Raw genomic sequence first — 21,323 nt, 5'->3', positions numbered from 1 at the left:
ATCCATACATAGAAAAAAGAAAAAAATCCCCCAAAAATAATCACCCACAAAGTAACATACATGGTAACTCGTAAGCTGGCACGAGGTGTTAAACCCGTGTGATAACGACTGTCGTTTTCTGGACACGCGAGGATAAAGTAAGTTACATTCATTCAATACAAATAAACGAGACACATTTAAATCTAAGTGTAAATCAAATATTGCTCATCTTTTGTAATAAAAAATAATAAGTATCTACAATTTCCTACTGACCTGAGTTTGCACAGAATCCATTCCCAGGTCCATTGACTGATCATTATTTGAAACATTGCCCTGAAATCCACTTGACGTAGGTCCCATGTCAAAGCCCTGTAAACATAAAAACATGGTGGTATGTTTTAGTAATATTTTCAGATGTAAATCGGAAAAAAATTAATGCTGGGCGTTTGGAAATGGCCCAATTTGCCAATTTGATTTGGTTTTCAATTGCCTTTCATTCAATACAAAAAATGGAAAATTAAGTAATAAATAACAACCTTTTAATTTACCTTTTTCTTAGCATCTGTAGCGAGTTTGAAGTGCATAACCTCCAACATATGAACTGTAATTTCATTTAAATCTTCAACTTTTCTGACATGCAAACCATTCAGAGTGATGTTTTTCTAAAAAATACAAATTTAAATTTAAAAATATAAATATTTTAATAAAGAATCCTTAACCTTACAAAAGACTAAAGATGGAAGAGCTGCAATATTGGATATTTCTATTCTATATAGGTGCTAGTTCCTACAGCAAATGCCAGGGAAATTTAAATGTAGTCAGATTTTGGCAATTACCAATTTAAATGTCTAGGGATGTGCTGAAGTTGGAAAAGCTCAGGCTCGCTGAGCACTTATGACATCATCATGGGGAAAAACCTACGAGAATATGTTTCAGCCGAGTATCAAAAAAGAAGATGTTACGTTAGTGATACTGATAAGATTAAACAGATAGTTTTAAAAGACCTGAAAAACTCTCATTTGACCAAAGACCCTCACTGGCGTGCCCTCTTCAAAAACATCTTCATTAACTGGCGCATCTTCATCCTCAGTGAAAGAATTCCTAATAAAAAACAACATAATTAAAACTTAAAATGCAGGTAAGATAGGCTACTAAAATTATTGGCGCACAAGGCAGGCAAGCACTGATCTAAACCTCGAATAAAAAATATTCCGAAAAAAATGATTTTTAAAAATGCAAATTTATTTAATGCAAAAATAAATTGCACAAACCAGTAGACAAGCACTGTGCTAAACCTCGAATAACATTTTTTTCAAGACAAGTTAGGAATTTTAACTTTGTGTGGATAAGTGTGTATAAGTGTAGTGTAGGTAAGTTAATATCATAACAAAATTGTCCTAATATATTTATTTCTGTTGTGCTGCCTGAAACATTAGGTCTAGCATCTAGTTTAACTAAATGCAGGAAATTAACTGAGCCAAAAATGAACAGTCTAATTTAATATTTATATATATAAGATATCTGAGACTAAGAATATGTAAAAATCTGGTGCTTTAAACATTACGTCTAGCATATAGGATTAAATAAATGCCTGAAATTAATAGAGACAATAGAATCCATTTATTTATATATATATATATATATATATATACATAACTATATGCAAAAGGAATCCCATTATAAACACTTACCAGTGCTTAACTGTGACAAACCCAGTTGTATCGTCCACTTTGTAAGTGTTGCATGTCTGGCTGTGCTCAACTTGAATTACAGTTCCCACCAATGTGACCTGGCTTACTTCAGTGTTGCCCAGTTTGAATCCAGAGTCGTCGGACACGATTTCTTTCAAGTGAGAAGCAAATATGGGGACAATGTTGTGGAATCGAAATTTCTATTTGAAAAAAGTAAGATTAATTTATTGTACAATAATGGAAATGTTTATTAAAGAAAAAGTGAGCCTTGGACTCGGTATCATGTGTTTGTAACAAAACTCGAAAAAATCCGATTTTTTGCCAAGTCGAAAATGTGAGATTCTACCCCAACGCATTATACCTTTGTAAAGCATTTTTTATTTACTACCATATGTGTCGATCCTGGGTATGCGGCAAATAAAATAAATTTTTAGACTTCAGAAACCTGTTAAAAAAAACCAACCAAACTTATAAGCAGGAAGACATAAATACATATTTCCCTAAGCTAAATATTTTTTAGCAGCAGTGTAAAATGTTAATCTTAAAATAAAAGTATAGCCCAAGTCAGCAATAAAAAAGATTATTTTAGGTGTAAAAAAAAACTATGACAAAAACAATACGAAATTCAGTTAAAACATAGAAGCATTATGTTGTTGTTGTTTTTAACGTTTCTTTTACTTTTTGTTTATCACCACCGGCAGCAGGAGATGAGAATCCTCCACCCCCACCAAAGCCACCTCCAAATCCTCCACCAAAATCTGAAGGAATATTTCGAATTGTTAAAACACCCCATATTATAAAAATATAAGGCACCAGTGAAAAATCTTTGTGTATGGTACAGGCTAGTGGAAAGCCAATCTGCAGAGTATGGCAGATGCACAAGCGATTTTTTTACAAACTTTTGGTTAAGCACGTCATAATCTGTCTCACACATGCGGATTAATTAAACAATTAACCAAATTTAGTTCAAATTTTGGGAGTTATTAGTTAGGGGTAAGTGGTTATAGTGGTAAGTAGTAACGGTCAGATTCTTCACGTTATAACCTTGTTTTTTTCCCACTGTTTTAACGTAGGAATCAAACGTAACAACACGCATTTTATGACGTAATAATCCAACCTTGGTTTAATTCATAACGGCTGGTGTGGAAAATACGGTGACGCAGCACGATTTCGCGCATTTTTAAAGTTAATTTTCGACATGAACGCCCGAATTTTGTCAAAAAAAAATTATACAGTGGGTATCAGTGAGACCTAAGGAACATTTTGAAACCAAAATTTCAGGTGCCCATCAGCTAAAGGATTACCGATGCCAGATTTCATTTTTCCAACACATGCTACTTTATGTCTCTAGCCATTTGCATTCAGTACAGTAACAAATATTAGATTGTATCCTATGTTAACAGTGATAAAATATATTCATGGACGATGATGGACCGAGTAGTCTATCGTATTCGTATACGATTTATAATCAAACATAAACTTACCATTTCCTCCAGCGTTTTGAAACATGATTTAATTCAATTTTTAGCCTAAATTTAAACACAAATTGAATCCTGATAATACATTTAGTAATGAGATACTAATAAACATCAGTCATACCACTTGTTTGTTAATTTGGTGGTTTCAACAACGCCTAAAAAACATTTTTATTTTACTATTTCGTCCCAAATAACTTTCACAATTTTGACTGTATACATTTCGCGGGAAAATCCAAACATAGAAATCGTGTACCTCGTGTTTGTTTTATTACACCCCTAACAATCCGCTTCGTTCGTTCTGTAGCGGTTGATTGTGCTCTAGCACAGATTCAATCATATAAAGATAGCTAAATTTAACACTAATGCATAAAGATTGATTATAAAGCAACGTTGTATAGCGGAAACAAAAGCAGGAAAGGAATGGAATGCAGTTTCGCTGCTTACGTAACATCTACTTTCCCGTCATTCTAATCGTGATAATAAAACAATTACCCAGTTGTGTGTATGCCAGGCGAGGCAATTGCCACATGCCAATGACGCGTTTTATTGTTTTGCTACACGTGTTTTTCGTTATATAAACCTTTCACTTTCCTGTACTGCCAGGCAGTACGGGGCTTGCAATACCCTGCTGTTCTCACTTTGCCTCTAAGCACGATGTCGCTCTTTCACCGTACAATAAACTGAGCTGTGCCGTACAATGTCTTACATCGATATGCAATCAGCGTTGCGGAGTCGGATAGCGTGTGCGTCGGGGCAGGATGGAACAGCGTCGTCGCGAGGCTGCGGAGCGCGAACCCTCAACTTCAACATTAGCCGCCCCCACAGTTCCTTATATTTATTCATGCTACAAGCAATAGTCATGATACAAAAAGCTCCATTCATAAACAAATGATTTTATTTAAGAAAACAGCAAATGCTCAATGTGAGAAAAATAAAATGTTGTAAAAGGATCACCAAGCTTCATCTTTTTAAAAAATCTGGAGAACTGCAAAAAAACAAGGATTACTAAAAAGTTTGAAACTAATGCACCAATACCACACATTAGTTTTAAATATATAATTATCTACTCAGTGCAAACTAAATTTATTTATTTATTTTTTAGTTCATTTATTTATTTTTTTAGGAGGCCTTAAAAACCACATGAAAAGTAGGCAGCTAACTATATCTATATTCAATTCAGATTTGCTTGCTCATGAATTTTTCAGACAAGTTTAAGTATAAAACATCCCGAATGTGGCTTTAAATAGCTGCTACAACATATTTCCTGATCTTTATAATAAAATTTGTCATACAGATAGAGTCATAGAGATATTAGGAAAAAAGTCAAACTATTTAATAATTTATAAAAATTCAAAAATAATAGTTAAATATTATAAAAATGAATATATTGCATAAATTTGTCAAAAACAATACGAAAAGTAAATGGGAAGCAACTTACGGGATCCATAATTTAGGGAAATTGTCAATTTCTTCTTGAGTATAATCATTTATTCCTTTAAATACCCTACGCGGTTGAGGTATTACAAAAGAAATGTTTTCTTTTATTTCTTCGGGTATATTCTGCAAAAAAATATGCATTTTGAAGAAGTTTTTATAGCCAAAAGTACAATGCAGAGTTAAGTTTATGATAAACAAGTTTGAAGGTAGAAGTGGATTGGCCTAGTGGGTAAAATTAACTGTAGAGTCTGGAAAATAATATTAAACTTATTGGATGGAAGTGTTTACTAATTAATCTACCGCAAATACTCAGTCTACTCTGAAACGCCAAGAATTGGTTTGCGTATAGTACTGTGTAAAATGACAATAAATGACAACAATTCAAACAGTTTAGGTCTTTAAACGGCTAGAAACAATGGGCACTGATAACGAAAAAATATTGGTAGATACTAGCTACATCATTATCATGCATACTGATACTTCTACGACGCTGCTACCATTGTGGGCGTACGTGTCCTTGGGCAAAACACTTGCTACAACCCAGTGGTCACTAACAGGTTGTGCAAATTATCCGCCATACATAAAAAAATAATCACCCACAAAGTAACATACATGGTAACTTGAAGCTGGCACGAGGTGTTAAACCTGTGTTATAACGACTGTTGTTTTCCAGCCACGCGAGGAAGTTACATTCGTTCATACCATATTGGAAAAAAATAAATTAAATAACTTACTTCATCAGCAAAAACATGAAGTTTTTGAAACAAATTCCGTTTATACATTCCTCCATATGAACCTTTAGGCAAGCGACGGTAAACATAACGTTTCACAATCTGAAATCATGTAATAGTATACGATTTTCGATATTAGTTTTTTACATAGAAACTTCATAACATTTTATATCATGGGGTTAATAAGGGGGATGGGAGATTGCAAAGGGTTCTAGTAAGGTCACTATGGGGTTTCTTTACCATGATTGCGAGAACTATTCCTGGGGGTGCGGGGATGCTAAATCATTAGGGTCTAATCTATATAAGCAGTTCTAGAAGAGGGTGCAAGAACTAGCAGGTGATTTGAAAGGGGTACAGCAAAGAAATATGTTAGGAACCACTTGATATAGCCAGTTCTAGTAAGGTCACTCAACATGTGCTTTTGTGAAGAAAACAGGAAAGGTATGGACAGGTTTTAACTTTCATTGGTGTCATTAAAAGGCGTTCCATATTTAAAAACTTTAAAAATTTAACCATAATAAAAATTTCTATAAACATTTTACAAAAAAAAACATTGAATCTGAAAATGTATAGTCTTGACGATTTTAACCAAAGAATTTTTCTACACCATTAGTGTTTCACTTTGTGATAATGACTTCGCCGTATTTTAGTAAAAGTTGATTTACACCGTAAAAGAGACATAGAGTGAAAAATTTGAAATGACTGAATGAAAAACTGTAATGAAGTCTAAACTAACCCATGTAGGATCGAGTTCGTGAACTTCAAACGCTCGCATCATCAATCTTCCTTTCTTACGACTAAAACATAATTCGAAAATAAAAAATCCGAACTGATAAATTTTTTTATCAATTACACAGATGTTTTACGCCAATTACGAAGAAATTATATATATTGAAAATAAAACAAGTGATTCAAAGTTTTTTTTCATGTTTGAATTATAATAATAACTTTTATTGTTTCTTGGAATATGGTAGCTAGGATTAAAAAATATTTAAAATGAAAAACAGAATACAGCAACCAAACAACAATTATATATTGCCCATTTGTTCGTAGATTATAAGAAAAAACTGAAATTGTTTGAATAAAAATTACAGTACTACACTATCTCAAAGAATCTTAAATTACTAAACAGAGAATGTCAAACAGGGATTAATGAGCCAAATTTAAACCTTGCACATTTTAAACCATAAATGTTTTTTTAAAAATTAATATTGTACCATTAGTTTCCAATATATATATATATATATATATGTGTGTCATTTGAACAAAAACTTGGTCAATAATATATTTTTTTGATGCAATTTCACCATTTTTTTTATGGAAAATATAGCGTCACAAATAAACTATTATTAAAATACAAGTGCTTCAATAAAACCAAATTCCCACAAAATCTCACCCTGTGTGTGAATGAAAAGTCTTCTCCTCCCATTTATTTCCAGAATAAGCAATTTCCTTTGCATTAATAATAACGACATGGTCGCCTACCCTTGATGTTGGATGATAGATAGGTTTATGCATCCCCATTAAATACTTGGCCGCAACATCTGCCAGTTTGCCTGGAGGTTGCCGGTCAGCATTCAACAAGTACCAGGCTTTGGAAAAAGTTGACCATTGCTGAAATATAAGTTTATGGACTGTTGTATCACGAGATAAGTAGAGACACAAAAAATAATGGTAAATAATATTAGTAATAATTTGGTCTCATTGTGTTTCTTTAGGCTTCACTTTTACCCGCTGTACAATGTTTTGAAAAAAGTCGCCAGTTTGTGCTAAAAATTACCTTTAAAAATGACGCAGCACGATTTTGCGCATACCACCCTGTTGCCAAATTAGACAATAAAACACAACAAGGTGAATTATACACATATAAAAGAAATGGCTGTTATAAAGTAAAAGAAAAAGTGACTTACTGACTTGCACACAGCACACTATAAATGAACAATAAAATAAAAAATTACCTGGTTCGCTCGTCCAAATGACATTGCAGGCGATGCTGCAGTATTTTAATACCAGATACGCGGTTTAAATTCCCAATAAATGTAAAACTTGACTGTTTTTCGATTGATTCCAACTGTTCTATCAAAACAATAACAAACGAAAATTGAACATGCGCAAATAATTAAAGCAGATGGGATGAAGAATTTGTCCCCGGCGGGAAAAGGGTGTTAAAAGGCTTCATACGTAACATCGCATGTATTTACTCAAATTTCGATGATGCCATTAATTTGTGTACTAATTTACTATTTTTTTTTGTAACATCTTAATTTATAGATTTAGTTCGGCGCCGTTGCTCAGTGGTAAGCACGTCTACCAATAACCATAGGTAACGACTCGAGGCTCGATGCTGCCATCATTGTGGGCGTAAGTGTCCTTAATGAAGTAGGCTACACATGTGTTATACAAAGTCATAGGAACACCGAGTAGTCTAACTGCAGCTGTCGTGATATATTTGTTCCGAACGTTGAATTTGGATCGGGTGCCACCACTCATGCGCAGTAGTTCGGAACAAACACGATGCGAGACCCATTAAATACGGACCGGCAGGAAAACGTTCCGGGCAAAATAGGCTATTAGTAAGTACGTTTTGCACCGTTTCAAAAGACATTTCTATCTTCTATATACGGTCAGACATCATGCAGAGCCGATAATTATCAGTAATGAAATAGACACCCAAATCCCTTTATTGCTACACTAATGACTATGTTATGTTACTATTGTTCTATTTTGGTAAGCAAAGACAAAGAGCCTAGTTCGCAATTAGCATCGTTTACCTTTGATAACATACTTAACTCAGTTAATTTGGCTTTAAATCGAAAACTAAAGTTTTAAAGTGTAAACGTAATGAATTGTCCGCCATGCATAAAAACATAAAAAAACAATTACCCACAAAGTTACATTACTTTCCCGCCACGCAATCAGGGGGTGTGCCAAAGCAATCAGGGGTGCATGAGTTCGACGCAACAACTTTAGGGGTTCACCAGCCCATAAAATGTTGAAGAGCACTGGTTTAGAGTATACTTTATGGTCCTTTTATAATAAAATTGAAAAGATATAAATGGACAAATGGTCATAGCGAAGACAATTTTACAGGTTTTGTTTATGTCACACATGGTTTTTATAAGAAGGCAATACTTGTTTTGTCTATTTATTTCAATATATATGTTTTAAACAAAGCAAATCAGTGATTACAAATACATAGTATAAAATACAATGAAAATAATTGAAACGTAAATACAGCTGTACAATTTTTTTTAACGCAACGTTTCTATAGCTTTATTAAAGCAAAAATATAATAAAAATTATTTTTATAAGATTTTCTACACTAGACAGTAGACACCATAGATAGGCCTACCATGGTCGCACGGTTGCGTATATAGTTTGACGCCACGAAAAACTTGTTAGCTTCACGGGGAAGTCCCAGTTATAAGTCACAAAAAATGTTGGAACAGAATGCGTCACAAAACTACACGAGGTTTTATCGGTGATTTCTGGTTTTATTTCTGCCTCTTTTCCTTTTCTTCTTTTTGTCCTAAACAATAAACAATTATTTTTATCTACTACAAAACTAAAATCTGTTATCACTCTATTACTGCGTGTATTGGAGGGGCATGGGCATGTTCAAGGGTTTCACCATTTTTTACTTCTACTGACTTCCCATCATTTCGCGTTCTAAACTTCCAACTCTTGAGCTTTTTTTTCGAAATTATTTTAATTTGCATCTTATCAAGGAATTGTTTCAATTCCAATACCCTGTACATGTACAATCGCCTGTTGTTCAGACTGTACAACTCTTTGCCGATCTTGATGACTTCTATAATCGGAAAGTCTTCTATAAGAATGGAACCATCTACAATTTTACTGATGGCCTGATTAACTGAAACCCCCTGGTTGTTTCGGAAATGTGGCTTTATGGTATCCCGAGTGAATCTAACTTTACTTGGACGCACACTCACCATAGCTGTGCTTGGTGAATACCATTAACACAAGTCAACTCAAGCTAAATATATTCTATAAGGAATGGTTCTGCGTATGGGTGGTTAGTACTGTGGGGTAAGAAGGGACATCTTTAACACATAGTATCCAAATACCCTGATCGTGTTTTAAACAATTAACAACGGTCCATGATGCCGTGAGAGTATGGTTTTATAATTCTTTAAATGTTCTTTGTCTACTATACCAAATGGGTCAAGAAGACAGAAAAAAAGATGTCCCATCTTCCCCCACCCTATTATATATAAATATATGATTATGTACCAGGTAAACGATTTAGGTTTATTAAAACGCCTCTTCTGCGCTTACTAGCCTTTATATATATATGCTTCACTATTATGACTTCTTATACATTAACTTTACGAGTTTCGTTTATATATATACTGATACTGGTTAAAACCACAGCGTTTTGCTGTGAACCGAAATTAAACTGATATATTTTAACGTGGAAACATATTACATATGTGTGAAATGTGTGGACCTAATGGAATATAGGTATTCCATAATTGGACAGTTACTCACAAGTTAATATCAATACGCACTAATACCCACGCTTAGTAACGATGACGTACAATTAATTGTGCACAATTGTTGGCGCGCCTGCCTGTGCCAATAGGGTGATGTCTTTGCGGCCCGACCCTGCTACCATTGTAGGCTCATGTATCCTTGGGCAAGACATTATTCGGCAATTGCTCCAACACAGTGGTTCCTTATGGGTTAAATCTCGTAGGTAAAAATTAATGCAATACCATAAATTTTGTGTGTCGAAATACTATTTTTGTAGAGGACTGACAGCAGTTAGGACATACATACAAATCTGTAACGTAAAATAGAGAAAAAGAGAATAAACAGAACACATCTATAATTGAACGAAAATCGCAGCAATGCACTAACATTTTTACATATCATGTGTATATTGGGTAAGTTCAAGTGTTTGTCGTGGCGTCGGTCGAGCTCTCTCCTATATGTTTTCATGCATCTCGTACACGTTACCGAAATCCTGGTGTGAGATATTATAATAACTTCTTTGTTTAAAATGACATATGTATATAGGTTATAGGTTTAATATGATATAATAGGGCGGGAAGGATAAGACACCATTTCATGAGAAACAAATTACGTTAAGGTTTGAGAAAGTGAGCTAAGCGCCCGAATGCAAAATACCGAAAGGGTGTTTTAGATATTTATACGAAAAAAACAAATATAATTTCACCAGGACTCACTCTGTATGTTATGGACGCCGCTCTTTTCTTTTGTTTTTTAAAACGTTTCTTGTCTTGTGCAGCGAAGCAACATTCGTAAGTACAAGCTGAAAAGGCAGGTAGTTAAACAGGTGTACCATATAGAGCCTTACCAACTGAAACTTACCAATAACGAAAAGAGTCAAAAAGGCAGTAAGCATTGCCATGAGGGAGGCGAACAAAAATATGTTGAATTTATTGCTGAAAGGATCTTTGTTGCTGATATCGGTGAGGGAAACGCCAGCTACATTGATTAACCACGAGTTCAAGCTTTCACGGAAATTCTTGAAGCTGTTAAGACAACAATGAATGGTAGTCTGTATAGGTCGATTGTTAGGTTTTAAGGTTTGATTTTAATTGATTGGATAACTATAGAACTAGATTGCTTCGTTAAACGTATTGTGATGTAGCTATCTCAGTTAGCAGTATCGGACTATCTATTCAGGTTCTACGCGGAGGCACGCTAGAAGGTCTATGGAACATGCTATTTGAATTCTAATTCTCAGAGCAGTATGCATTTTTGCACAAAATGTATTTAGCTGATCATATACAGAAACATTCAATACAACTTACATTGAATTGGAAGCCATGTTCTCAGTAATCTGCCTCTGTATACATGAAAATTCTCTTGCAAAGCTCGACTTACGCTATGCAAACTCTGTAAGCCAGTTTAAGTGTGACGTCGAACACGTTGGATACGTGATAGAAGATAGCACTTTGTAGTCGATAATAGGAAATGACGTGAGAAAGAATTTTCGGCAATTTTACCCTGATCGGGAAGCGAGAACAACAATGGAAAACAAAAGCTTATCTTTTATGCAAATACCTTTGATGAATGAACGTGAATTATTTATCCTTGCGTAGCGGGGCAACGACAGTCCTTAACACGGATGTTCTGTTTTACACACCTCGTGCCGCTTACGAGTTACCACGGATGTAACTTTGTTACGGACTTGCTTTGTAATGTGTGCCTGACAACTTTTACAAAACACCACGTATATCTTGTCCTTGGACACACGCCGGCTATGGTAGCAACGATTTGAATACGACTGCTCGGTTCTTATTATACATGTGACTACGAAACGTTCCCATAAGAAAGCATAGTTCAGTGCAGGTCAGTATACAAAGCGTAGGTTGTTTAATTTCGTTTAAATTACACCGACGCAGTTAACTGCAGATCGTGTCAGGTAATTCTGCATTGGTAAGCGTACATTCTAAAGTTTTAACGGTGGCTATTAAACTGTTTGAGATAAATGAATGAATGTAACTTGTTTATCCTCGAATGGCGGGCAGCGAGAGTCGTTATCAAACGGACGTCGTGTTTTATAAACCTCGTGTGCAGTTACAAGCATATGTAACTTTGTAACATATAGTAGTGTGGGGAAAGATGAGACACCTTTAGCACCTCATATTCGAATTTCCTGATCGTATTTTAAACAATTAACAACAGTCTATAGGAGTCATGAGGATAGGGTTTTATAATTTTTCGAATGTTCTTTGTTTACTACCAAATTGGACGAGAAAATAAAATAAAGAGGTGTCCCATCTCCCCCGCCCTACTTTATTTCTATATTTACCCCAAGGTACAATTAGTATCGAGTTTACAAAACACTCGCTCTTACAACGGTAATGCCGTTTATTTAATTTACATCATTCGGGCTTGATTGTAAAAAGAAACACGTCACATGTATCGACGTCACAATGGTACAGCATGCACGTGACTTCAGCACCAAACCGTTAAGGAGGGCATCAGCGACAAAAATTTAAATACATATATTGAATATATAGATAATGTATAGGCGCCAAAGTTTTGAAACTGCAGGGAAGGCAGAAATTGCTGGATGCGAATTTCTCAAAACGATTTTTGTTTTAATGTTTACTGATTAATTTAGAGGAAAAAATTTCACGGCAGGCCTGCCTAGCCTGAAACCCCAGGTTTGGCGCCTATGGGATAATGTATAGGATAGAATAAAATAAAATAAAACGCCAGCGCTGCAAAGTCCACAGCGTGTATAAGGATAGGAACAATATTTACACACGTTATTGCCGAAATTTAAGTTCTGTAAGTGCGATAAAAAAGGCGGACACAATACTGAACGTGAAACTGGTTTGCAGGAACAGGAGTTCCGGGTTCGTGACCCAGCGGGAGCAGTCAGAATACCAAAAAAGCACTTGGCAGTGGCGGAGAAGCCTCGTGAAAAGTCAAGCGCTGGGGTCTTTTTTAACAGTGGAGAATACAGATATGTTGTGGGTAGCACTGCTATTGGGCTGTCTGGGTGCTGTTACGTTGCAGTCTAGCTTTGGGTAGTTTTATATGGAGAAATTGTTATAAATCGTTAGACGAAAATGGAGTATTCGAAGCCGTTTATATGTGTGTGGGCAACATTACTGCGTTAGCGGGCCTCGGAAAACGGGAAATACGGACGTGCAAAGAGGACAGAACAATAAGCTAACACTGCTGGGGGGTATTTGAAAAAACGCTCGTCCGCGACGCGTATAAGGTAAAAGAAAGAAAGAATAAAACGAACAAGCTCGGGCGAGTCAGTACTATATAGAGAAGGAACGAACCCTTTGCTTTGGGGGTGAAAAAGGTAAAGGAATACTTTATATGGTGGAGATGGCCGGGTATTTGGAACCGGTTACTATAGGAAATGTTATCGTTTGCTTAAGTTGGAAAATTACCTGCATTTAGGTTGTGTTGTATACTGTTTTATAGCGGACATGTAGAATGGCACAGTTTACGTTGGTTAGAGCGCAATAAGGAAAACAGACACCCCTAGCACCGATAGGGGACGAAAAAAAGCGACCGACGCCGCGCAAGGCAGGGCGAGAAACTAAGGCGTGGAACGAGTCGTAAGACGACTTTAAAGGTTCGTATTTCGCAATAATATTGGAATACTGAACATAAATAGCGCTGAAGGCAAGGAGGGGGGGACAGCTCGACGGCGGGCAAGGCGAAGCATGCTCCATCGGTGGCGCAAGAGATCGGAATTAAACGGGGAGTTTGGAAAGACTCAGCCGGCGTAGCTTCGGTTGTCCGGTAAGCGTTCAAACGGTCTACGCTCCTCTGGTCGTTGGATTTCCTCCGAGGAAGATTCTCCAAGGTCGTCTTCCTCGTCTTCTCGCATCGGATCGTCGACCTGATGCGGGTTGACGAGCGCCATGATTGAATGGTTAACAGCCGCCATTTCAAGTGCTAGCTGCATAGGATTTTCTTTCTTGGGTATCACCATGCACTGTGGGGGGATAGGTAGTGGGAATGAGCTGTAGTTCTGTGGTGGGGAAGGGAGGTGTACAAGTTACGTGACAAGCACACCGGTTACGTGACAAGCAGCGACCGCCGCGCCACGAATAGATTCGCGAGGGGATATAAATTTTTGTTTAACTAAAATATTTTTTTAATTAATCGAAAAATTATACAATTGTTGTATATTTTACACCAGTTTAAAAAATCGTTTTTATTTATAAGGTAAAAAGTATTTTCCATGAACAGCCGAATAAAACTGAAAAAATTATTTTGTATGAGTAGAGTACATAATTATCATGACACTGGTCCTAACAGCAAGTAGCTTCTGACAAAAAGGTTGAAAAAATACGAAAAAGAACCCAACAGATTTAAAAACAAAAAAAATGAAAACAAAAAAAAAAATTAAAAAAACAAAAAAATGATCAATTGACAAAAATTGAGCAAAAAAAGCGGGCAAAAACTGACCCTTAAATCCGACCAAAACTACTTACGCGTTCGTTGCTTTCAACCCCTTGTGAGCTGTCGTTTGAATGACAAGATGGGGAAGGTGAAGTGGCCGAGTTACGACGAGGGCTCATAATGAGATGGTGTTGGTCCATTGCCTCCACGTGTTCTATATAACAGGGTTTAGGTAAAATTTAGAAATGAAAAAAAAATATTAAATTTTGAACGAAATTCATTTAAAATGCAAATGATAGCCGGGATTTGATTAAATTGGACACAGTTTAAAAAATAATAAAAAAATTTAAACGATTTTTTTAAACAGAAATGTATTTTTGAAATAAATTTTATTATTTGTGCTCGTGTGCTAACATTTGTTGATATGACACGGGTGTGAATTCGTTGGTGAACGATATTTTTATTTTTTTATGTATGGGTGACAACTTGGATAACCCATTGGTGACCACTGGGTTGGAGCGATCGCGCACCTTTTTCGGAATTAACTATAAACTGAACTACAGTATGCCTTCACGCAGACGACTATACACCTTGTTTTCTACTATAACGACTATACACCTTGTTTTCTACTATATAGTAGGGTGGGGAAAGACGGGACACCTTTCGCACATAAAATCTAAATATCCTGATCGTGTTTTAAACATTAACAACGATCTATGGGAGTCGTGAGGATACGGTTTTAAAATTCATTTAATGTTCTTTGTTTACCACCAAATGGAACGAAAAAAAAACATAATGAAAATATGTCCCATCTTCCCCACTCTACTAAAAGTTAACACGTAACGCCACCTGCCAAAACAAAATAAAAAACGTTGAGTAAAACATTATTCTTACCTATGTGACGACGACGTTTATCGTCTTTGCGTCGGTTTGCAAACCAATTATAAACTTTAACAGTGGTCACTTTGTCCAGTTCTGTAAGCATGCTGCCTGTATAACGTTAAAATATGCTGTAAGTTACAAAAACTGCAATTTTTGCCAAAAAATGGCAAAAACGTTTTTTTTTTTTTTTTTATAAAATCGAGTAAGTTTTTAAAATACCCCCGCCTTCCAAAAAAAATCACCTGTTAAAAAGGGCTAGGCACTATAAAAGAGCAATTCGAACTAAGAATATGTGGCGTTTTTACCTGGTTTTTGACTTTGTATGATCGCATTGCAAGCATGTGCTATCTCCTCACGTTTACATTCATCAGGATAGGAGTTTGCGTTGTAATAATTCTCAAGTATTGACAGGCATTCCTTTGGCCAGGTGAACCTTAGATTTGATACACGGGGGTTATTAGGTTTAACTAGTGAATAAATGTAACTTACTTTAACCTCGCGTGGCTGAAAAACGACAGTCTTTAAACACGGGTGTTCAGTTTCATACACCTTGTGCCAGCTTACGGGTTACCAAGTATGTTACTTTGTGTTTTTTTGGGGAGAGGGAGGTGAGATTTTTTTCATTCTTTTTTATGTGTGGCTGATAATTTGGACAACCCATTAATGACCACTGGGTTGGAGCAATTGCAGTTAAGTGTCTTGCCCAAGGACACGTACATGACGCATATTTTTAAACGTTTTAAATTTGATTTGGTGACGTCATAAAACTAACTTTGTGACGCCAGGACTAGTATCTATGACGTCACGAGGTTAATATTCGTCGTCAACTAACCTTGCTCCTCGTTTCGACTTCATCATCATAGGGCTTATGCAATCATTCTCAATCTCGTTGTGACGAAACACTACAGGGGGGACCGAGCTCATGCCTGGAAATTTAAATAAACTAAGATTTGTGTAAAATTGACACATGTGTTTGTGACGATATTACGTAGCCAGTACCTTTTTATTGTAACATTTTATATACATAGTATGGTAGGGGAAGATGGGACCCCGTTTATTCTATTTTCTCGTCCAGTTTGGTAGTAAACAAAGAATATTCAAATAATTATAAAACCGTATCCGCACGACCTCCATAGACCGCTGTTAATTGTTTAAAACACGATCAGGATGTGTGGATATTATGTGCTGACGGTGTCCCATCTTCCCCTACGATAATATACAATAAAAAAATGTAGGAGAGACCCAATTTCAGTTTACGGATAAAAGACAGCTTGGCAACGGGCAAGGAGACGCGTACAATATTTAAATTATAAATTCGGCTGATGCGTTGTATACAATTTAAGAAGCAGGTATTGTATTGTCTCTATTATTATGCAGTAGTCATATATGAACCGACCTAATCCGACGCTAAGGCAGAAAAACTGCGCTGGATTAGCAGTAACATATGGGTGCGCAGCGGTTCAAACGATATTGCGTTATAACCGGTACATTAACAATTTATAAACGCACTAAATTTGTTTTCACCCGCCACCCAAAATTTGATTGTTGGGAAATGGTGTAGTTTGAAAACAAAGCTATTATGTGGTATAGGAATAGCCGTGCCAGAGGTTGATGGGGGTATTAGTGGCCAAGAGTTATATTTGAAAATGCACAACATGGTGTATAGTAGAGTGGGGGGAATATGGGACACCTTTAGCACATAATATTCTAATCGTGTTTTAAACAATTATCTACGGTATATGAGAGTCGTGAGGATACGGTTTTATAATTCTTTGAATGCTCTTTGTTTACTACCAATTGAGACGAGAAAATGAAAAGGTGCCCCATCTTTCCCCGCCCTATATTAAATCTTTGGACTTTTCTAACTTTTTTATTTAGGGAAAAATATTCGAAACGTTCAAGTCAAACTTTGCAAACTCATGGAATTGCTCGTCATGGCTGCCGGAGGCTCGTTATTCCCAATTGTCGGCAACTTGTTTCCGATAACGACCAAGTACCGAAGTGTTGGTCTACGTTGCAACATAGCGGATTAAACTTATTTGTGGCAAAGTTCTTGATACCTATTACGCAATTAAGTTAATTAAATGAGCGGGCGATTCAAGTCGCATCTGGTTTGGTCATAGTTTTGAGGTGTTCACAGCTGTTAAATGGTCGTGTTTTTGTCGTGCGGTTTAAGGCGTCGAAACTTAAATGAGAAGGCGCCATTGCTGCACAAATTGCCTTGTAGTAGAATTACGTGGGCTGTCTTATCAACATATTAAGGATAAGACTGTACCATTAAAAAAGTAATTAGACAGACTTTCTTGGCAAATTGCCTCGTGTTTTACGCTGGCATGACACGGCTTAAACTGTAGGATTTAGGTGTTAAATCTTGCGCGTAGAGGATATATGTATGTAGGCTTATTAGAGCGGGTGTGCTGACATGAATATACGTAAACACACACCGGTGCGGATTATGTAAAACCGGAGGAAAACATTTCGGAAAGAAGCTCATTCGATGGCTCGCAATTCATCATTAATGCCCGCTATCATTTATTAATATGGAGTATAAACAACGGGTCGTCAAGACGTGTCAGGCTATCACGCGCGTCAGCTGGCCGATTATATTTAGCTTTAGGAATACACAATTCGTGAGTGGTTAACGGCGCAGTTAGTGTCAGAGGGTAACGACGAAAAGGTCTGGGTTAGCGATAAGAGATAGGACAATGCTGGTCTGCTGTATTCATTAAAAATTAAACCGGGATAACGGAGCCGTTTTAATTTTTAAACGTGTTATAAAAACACGGTCTGGGATCGGCGGATAAAAACCACTTCGCAGGCGGTTTTGGGTTTTCGTATAGAAAAAATGAGGCGGAAAAGCGCTTTAATGTAATATGGGCGGGGTCTTTACACATTTAAAACGATTTAGTCATAGTGGATAAATCCGGAAAAAATATTATTTTTTTTATAAACCGAAAAATCCTACGAAAAACACATAACACATAATATTTTGACAAAAATCTAAAAAAAAATAAAACGAAAGAACTTTGATGCGAAATCTGTTTCCAAAAGATTAAGACAAACTAAACGAACAACTAGTTTTTTTTGTAAATCGAGTTAAAAGGACCCAGGACTGTGACTCTGACGACGTCTTGTCGTATTATTGCAGAAGTAATATCGGTTCTAGAGAGCAAAAACACAAACTCTAGAAAATCTGTTTCACATTTATAATCCATGATATATACATACATACATACAGTAGGTTTTCTGCAAGCAATTTTATAGTTAAATTGTACAAGAAACACCAATATATATGCCCACCGTTGGCCAGTTTTACTATACAAAGTGCTCGCAGAAAAGCAGTATATAGTAGGGTGGGGGAAGTTGGGACACCTTTTCATTCTATTTTCTCGTCCCATTTGCTAGTAAACAAAGAACATTAAAAAAATTATAAAACCGTGTCCTTATGACTTCCATAGATCGTTGTTAATTGTTTAAAACACGACCAGGATATTTGGATATTATGTGCTAAAGGTGTCTCATCTTCCCCCACACTACTATATGTTAGTATATTCAAAATTTACGAGTCTTTATAGTTGTAATTCGTTGCAAATATCATAAGCAATCAAATATTGTTTATGTGTTTACAACATTACTTAATTTGACAGTTTGTCTTAAGAAAAATACCCAACCTACCGTTAGTAAGGCCTGGTGGTTTTCTACGTTCCACGATGTACCAAGTGTACATGGCTTTCTTCTTCTGCCCGCTGATATCTTGGGGTTGGGCTAACCATTGTGAGATGTAGCTTTGGCTGATAGCTATGTAAAGCAAGATATTTATATATTTGTGTGGATTAACAAGTAATTTTAAGGTATGACCGTTATGTGTGTAAAATCTATATTTGTGTGAAGTAACTGGTAATTTTAGGGCATGGCTGTTATTTGTGTAATTTGTTAAATTTTTATTGAGCGAAGGGAATGTAATGCATTAGAATTAATAAAAAAACATTTAATTTAAAAATTTAATTGTTGTATATTTTTTATTTTTTAAACGTATATAAAACGTTTTTGTATGCATACATACGTATAGATAATCTAAAATTTTAAGACCTTAATAATGAACAAGTGGATGAAATTTACGTTTTGAAAAAATATAAAAAAAAGGTTCTAAAAAAGATTAAAAATATACGTTTTAAAAAAAAATAAAATACAGGTTTAAAAAAATTATAAATAAAAAAAATATTTTAAAAAATATTATAAATACAAAATTGTTACGTTTTAAAAAGATTTTTTACCATTTCTTGTCGCTTTTGCGATTGCGGATTGGGAAATGTGACGTTCGCTGATAAATTTTCGGATGTCCTCTTTAACGGAAGCTTGATCCCGTCGGAAGAGATCTTCAAGCTCCTCTGTGATGTCAATCTTCTCACCATCCACTTCTACGACTGTGCTCCCTGTTCCCGACATCGCGGGTCCTCTTTGAAGAAGTCCTGGATAAATGAAGATGAAAAGATTCCGTTGAATTTTAATTTGAAAACGTGGAAAACATTTTTTTGAGGTGTAATGGTTAAATGAATATCTCAAGGTTTGTTCTAAGTAGAAAGTAAAAAAGATATTTTTTGGATACATTGTAGGGTGGGGGAAGATAGGAATAGTGAAAATTAATAGAATAACAAGTTAAAAAAGTAGTATAGTAGGGTGGGGAAAGATGGAACACCTTTAGCACATAAAATCTAAGTATCCTGATCGTGTTTTAAACAATTACTAACGGCCAATGGGAGTCGTAAGGATAAAGTTTTATAATTTCTTGAATGTTTTTTGTTTACTACTTAACGGGGCGAAAAATAGATGTGAAAGAAGTCCCGTCTTCCCCTACCCTACTGTACAAGAATAAATTAGAACAAAAAAGGGATATTGGAAAACTAATAAAACAGACAGCAAAAATACGACATATAGATAAAAAGGTCAGAAATAAAACAAGAATAAAATAAATAGAATTAGTGTAAAACTAAAAAGAAACAACAAACAGGCTGCAAAAGATCAAAGAAACAAAACAGTATTTTCTCTTGTTTGTGACCAACCATTAATTACGAAGTTTCGTAATCGAACGGCAACAAGCCGATAAAATTTCCTATAAATGTGGTAATTATACTGATACGTAGAGGGTGGGTGTAATTTACAAGACATCAGTGACGAGTAATTACAAATTAAATTACAGCGCTGGATATTTAGTTGTGACGGTCGTGCCGACCGCTGCAATTAAGGCCAAGTGGAGAGGTTACCATATATGGTAGGCGGGAATTACCCTCTCAAGTTCGCAGCTCGTGCCGATGACGTAATACGGTGATGACGCAACACGTATTGCGAAATTATATATTGGCGCGCGACAGGTTGGCTAAACATACGAGTTGGGCGGTTTAGAAAATAAACAAAACTGCGCCGTGACGCCGTTTGTTGTTTCTTTGTTTGTTTGTTTTTATAAGAGGCGAATAAACGCTTTATAGTTGGTTCAATTAAAATTACTAAGTAAGTAAGCGATGTATTTGGAGGGATTATCGTATTGGGAACTAGAAATAAAAAAAAAAAATTTAAAAAAACACGAAATTGCATTTAAACAGTGTTTGAATAATAGTTGTTTTTTAATCAAACCACTTTTTATTTCTTAAAATACCGAACTACAGTCTTCAATTATGACAAGAAGTGTGTCATTTTAGTAATCAAAATTATCGTTCAAAAATCGGTAAAAAATCTATTTTAATAGCATTTTCAGCACTTTTAAAATTTGTAGTTTTAAATCCATTTTTAGCACTTATAAAGCACTAACCTCTGCCGTTGATAAGGCTCGGATACACAGAATGAGGGACATTCCCGTGAGCAAAACCGTTTTGCAGGATACTGGCTGCTGTTGCTACGGCAACGGCTTGTGACGTATTTGGCCACGCAGCAACAGGCGGTATAAGCGAGAGCTGGCTTGCATTCTAAAGTTAGAGGAAAACGTGTTAGAGATAAAAATAAAGACTGAGTAACGGGATATTGTATATTTGTTATTGGTTTTATTAGTTATGGAATTGGATATCGATAGTTTCTAACTGGGCCAGTGCCCGGTGTATTTAGATTGGTATTTTCGCGTGTTCAGAATAGGTTATAATGAATGAATGTAACTTACTTTATCCTCGCGTGGCCGGAAAACGACAGTCGTTATAACACGGGTTTAACACCTCGTGCCAGCTTACGAGTTACCATGTATGTCAGTTCGTGAGTGACTATTA

The 21,323-nt window shown here is 35.8% G+C and overlaps 4 protein-coding genes and 1 long non-coding RNA gene across 8 annotated transcripts in view; 1 reads left to right on the top strand and 4 right to left on the bottom strand.

Annotated features, from left to right (window-relative positions):
• LOC100184994 (replication protein A 32 kDa subunit-A-like) overlaps nucleotides 1-3,293 on the bottom strand; it is a 9,137-nt gene extending 5,844 nt beyond the window's left edge. For both annotated transcript variants that reach the window (XM_002126438.5, XM_009863898.2), the window contains exons 1-6: nucleotides 3,155-3,293; nucleotides 2,349-2,428; nucleotides 1,671-1,870; nucleotides 984-1,080; nucleotides 528-641; nucleotides 253-348 (exon numbers count right to left, since the gene is read on the bottom strand). In XM_002126438.5, the coding sequence (XP_002126474.1) occupies nucleotides 253-348; nucleotides 528-641; nucleotides 984-1,080; nucleotides 1,671-1,870; nucleotides 2,349-2,428; nucleotides 3,155-3,179 (612 nt within the window). In that variant the 5' untranslated portion in view covers nucleotides 3,180-3,293. The remainder of the gene's footprint in view (nucleotides 1-252; nucleotides 349-527; nucleotides 642-983; nucleotides 1,081-1,670; nucleotides 1,871-2,348; nucleotides 2,429-3,154) is intronic.
• A 278-nt stretch (nucleotides 3,294-3,571) lies between these two features.
• Nucleotides 3,572-12,157, top strand: LOC113475214. Its single transcript, XR_003396958.1, has 3 exons — nucleotides 3,572-3,972; nucleotides 7,619-7,621; nucleotides 12,148-12,157. It is a non-coding gene; the product is annotated as an uncharacterized LOC113475214 (long non-coding RNA).
• LOC100187383 (39S ribosomal protein L13, mitochondrial-like) lies at nucleotides 4,006-7,398 on the bottom strand. Its single transcript, XM_004225462.4, has 6 exons — nucleotides 7,275-7,398; nucleotides 6,713-6,930; nucleotides 6,053-6,113; nucleotides 5,320-5,418; nucleotides 4,587-4,708; nucleotides 4,006-4,133 (listed from the first exon to the last, which is right to left on the bottom strand). The coding sequence occupies exons 1-6, from the start codon at nucleotides 7,296-7,298 to the stop codon at nucleotides 4,109-4,111; spliced, it is 549 nt and encodes a 182-aa protein (XP_004225510.1). The 5' UTR covers nucleotides 7,299-7,398; the 3' UTR covers nucleotides 4,006-4,108.
• On the bottom strand, nucleotides 9,743-11,404 carry LOC100175644. Its single transcript, XM_002126060.4, has 4 exons — nucleotides 11,121-11,404; nucleotides 10,675-10,838; nucleotides 10,530-10,615; nucleotides 9,743-10,306 (listed from the first exon to the last, which is right to left on the bottom strand). The coding sequence occupies exons 1-4, from the start codon at nucleotides 11,135-11,137 to the stop codon at nucleotides 10,268-10,270; spliced, it is 306 nt and encodes a 101-aa protein (XP_002126096.1). The 5' UTR covers nucleotides 11,138-11,404; the 3' UTR covers nucleotides 9,743-10,267.
• An 8-nt stretch (nucleotides 12,158-12,165) lies between the features above and the next one.
• Nucleotides 12,166-21,323, bottom strand: part of LOC778606 (homeobox-containing protein 1) — a 13,032-nt gene continuing 3,874 nt past the window's right edge. For 2 of the 3 annotated variants that reach the window (XM_018811990.2, XM_002121035.2), the window contains exons 4-11: nucleotides 20,879-21,032; nucleotides 19,350-19,544; nucleotides 18,751-18,873; nucleotides 15,908-16,001; nucleotides 15,381-15,508; nucleotides 15,088-15,183; nucleotides 14,286-14,407; nucleotides 12,166-13,819 (exon numbers count right to left, since the gene is read on the bottom strand). In XM_018811990.2, coding sequence (XP_018667535.1) covers nucleotides 13,562-13,819; nucleotides 14,286-14,407; nucleotides 15,088-15,183; nucleotides 15,381-15,508; nucleotides 15,908-16,001; nucleotides 18,751-18,873; nucleotides 19,350-19,544; nucleotides 20,879-21,032 — 1,170 coding nt within the window. In that variant the 3' untranslated portion in view covers nucleotides 12,166-13,561. The remainder of the gene's footprint in view (nucleotides 13,820-14,285; nucleotides 14,408-15,087; nucleotides 15,184-15,380; nucleotides 15,509-15,907; nucleotides 16,002-18,750; nucleotides 18,874-19,349; nucleotides 19,545-20,878; nucleotides 21,033-21,323) is intronic. The other variant, XM_018811998.2, reaches the window with a different exon arrangement.

Source organism: Ciona intestinalis, chromosome 1 (assembly GCF_000224145.3).
Source record: "Ciona intestinalis chromosome 1, KH, whole genome shotgun sequence".
In the NCBI taxonomy this organism is placed as follows: Eukaryota; Metazoa; Chordata; class Ascidiacea; order Phlebobranchia; family Cionidae; genus Ciona; species Ciona intestinalis.
Note: the sequence above shows the minus strand (reverse complement) of the source record. Positions and strands in the feature narration are given on the sequence as shown.

Bases quoted from the DNA above. Each gene is read 5' to 3' on its own strand.
- LOC100187383 (XM_004225462.4), bottom strand. From the start codon at position 7,298: ATGTCATTTGGACGAGCGAACCAG. The intron at 6,931-7,274 runs GTAATTTTTTAT...CTTATATTTCAG, and splicing joins CATTTGGACGAGCGAACCAG to CAATGGTCAACTTTTTCCAA. The intron at 4,134-4,586 runs GTAAGTTGCTTC...GTTTTTTTGCAG, and splicing joins TTCCCTAAATTATGGATCCC to TTCTCCAGATTTTTTAAAAA.
- LOC100175644 (XM_002126060.4), bottom strand. The intron at 10,616-10,674 runs GTAAGTTTCAGT...CTGCCTTTTCAG, and splicing joins TTTGACTCTTTTCGTTATTG to CTTGTACTTACGAATGTTGC. The intron at 10,307-10,529 runs GTGAGTCCTGGT...ATCTCACACCAG, and splicing joins CGGCGTCCATAACATACAGA to GATTTCGGTAACGTGTACGA.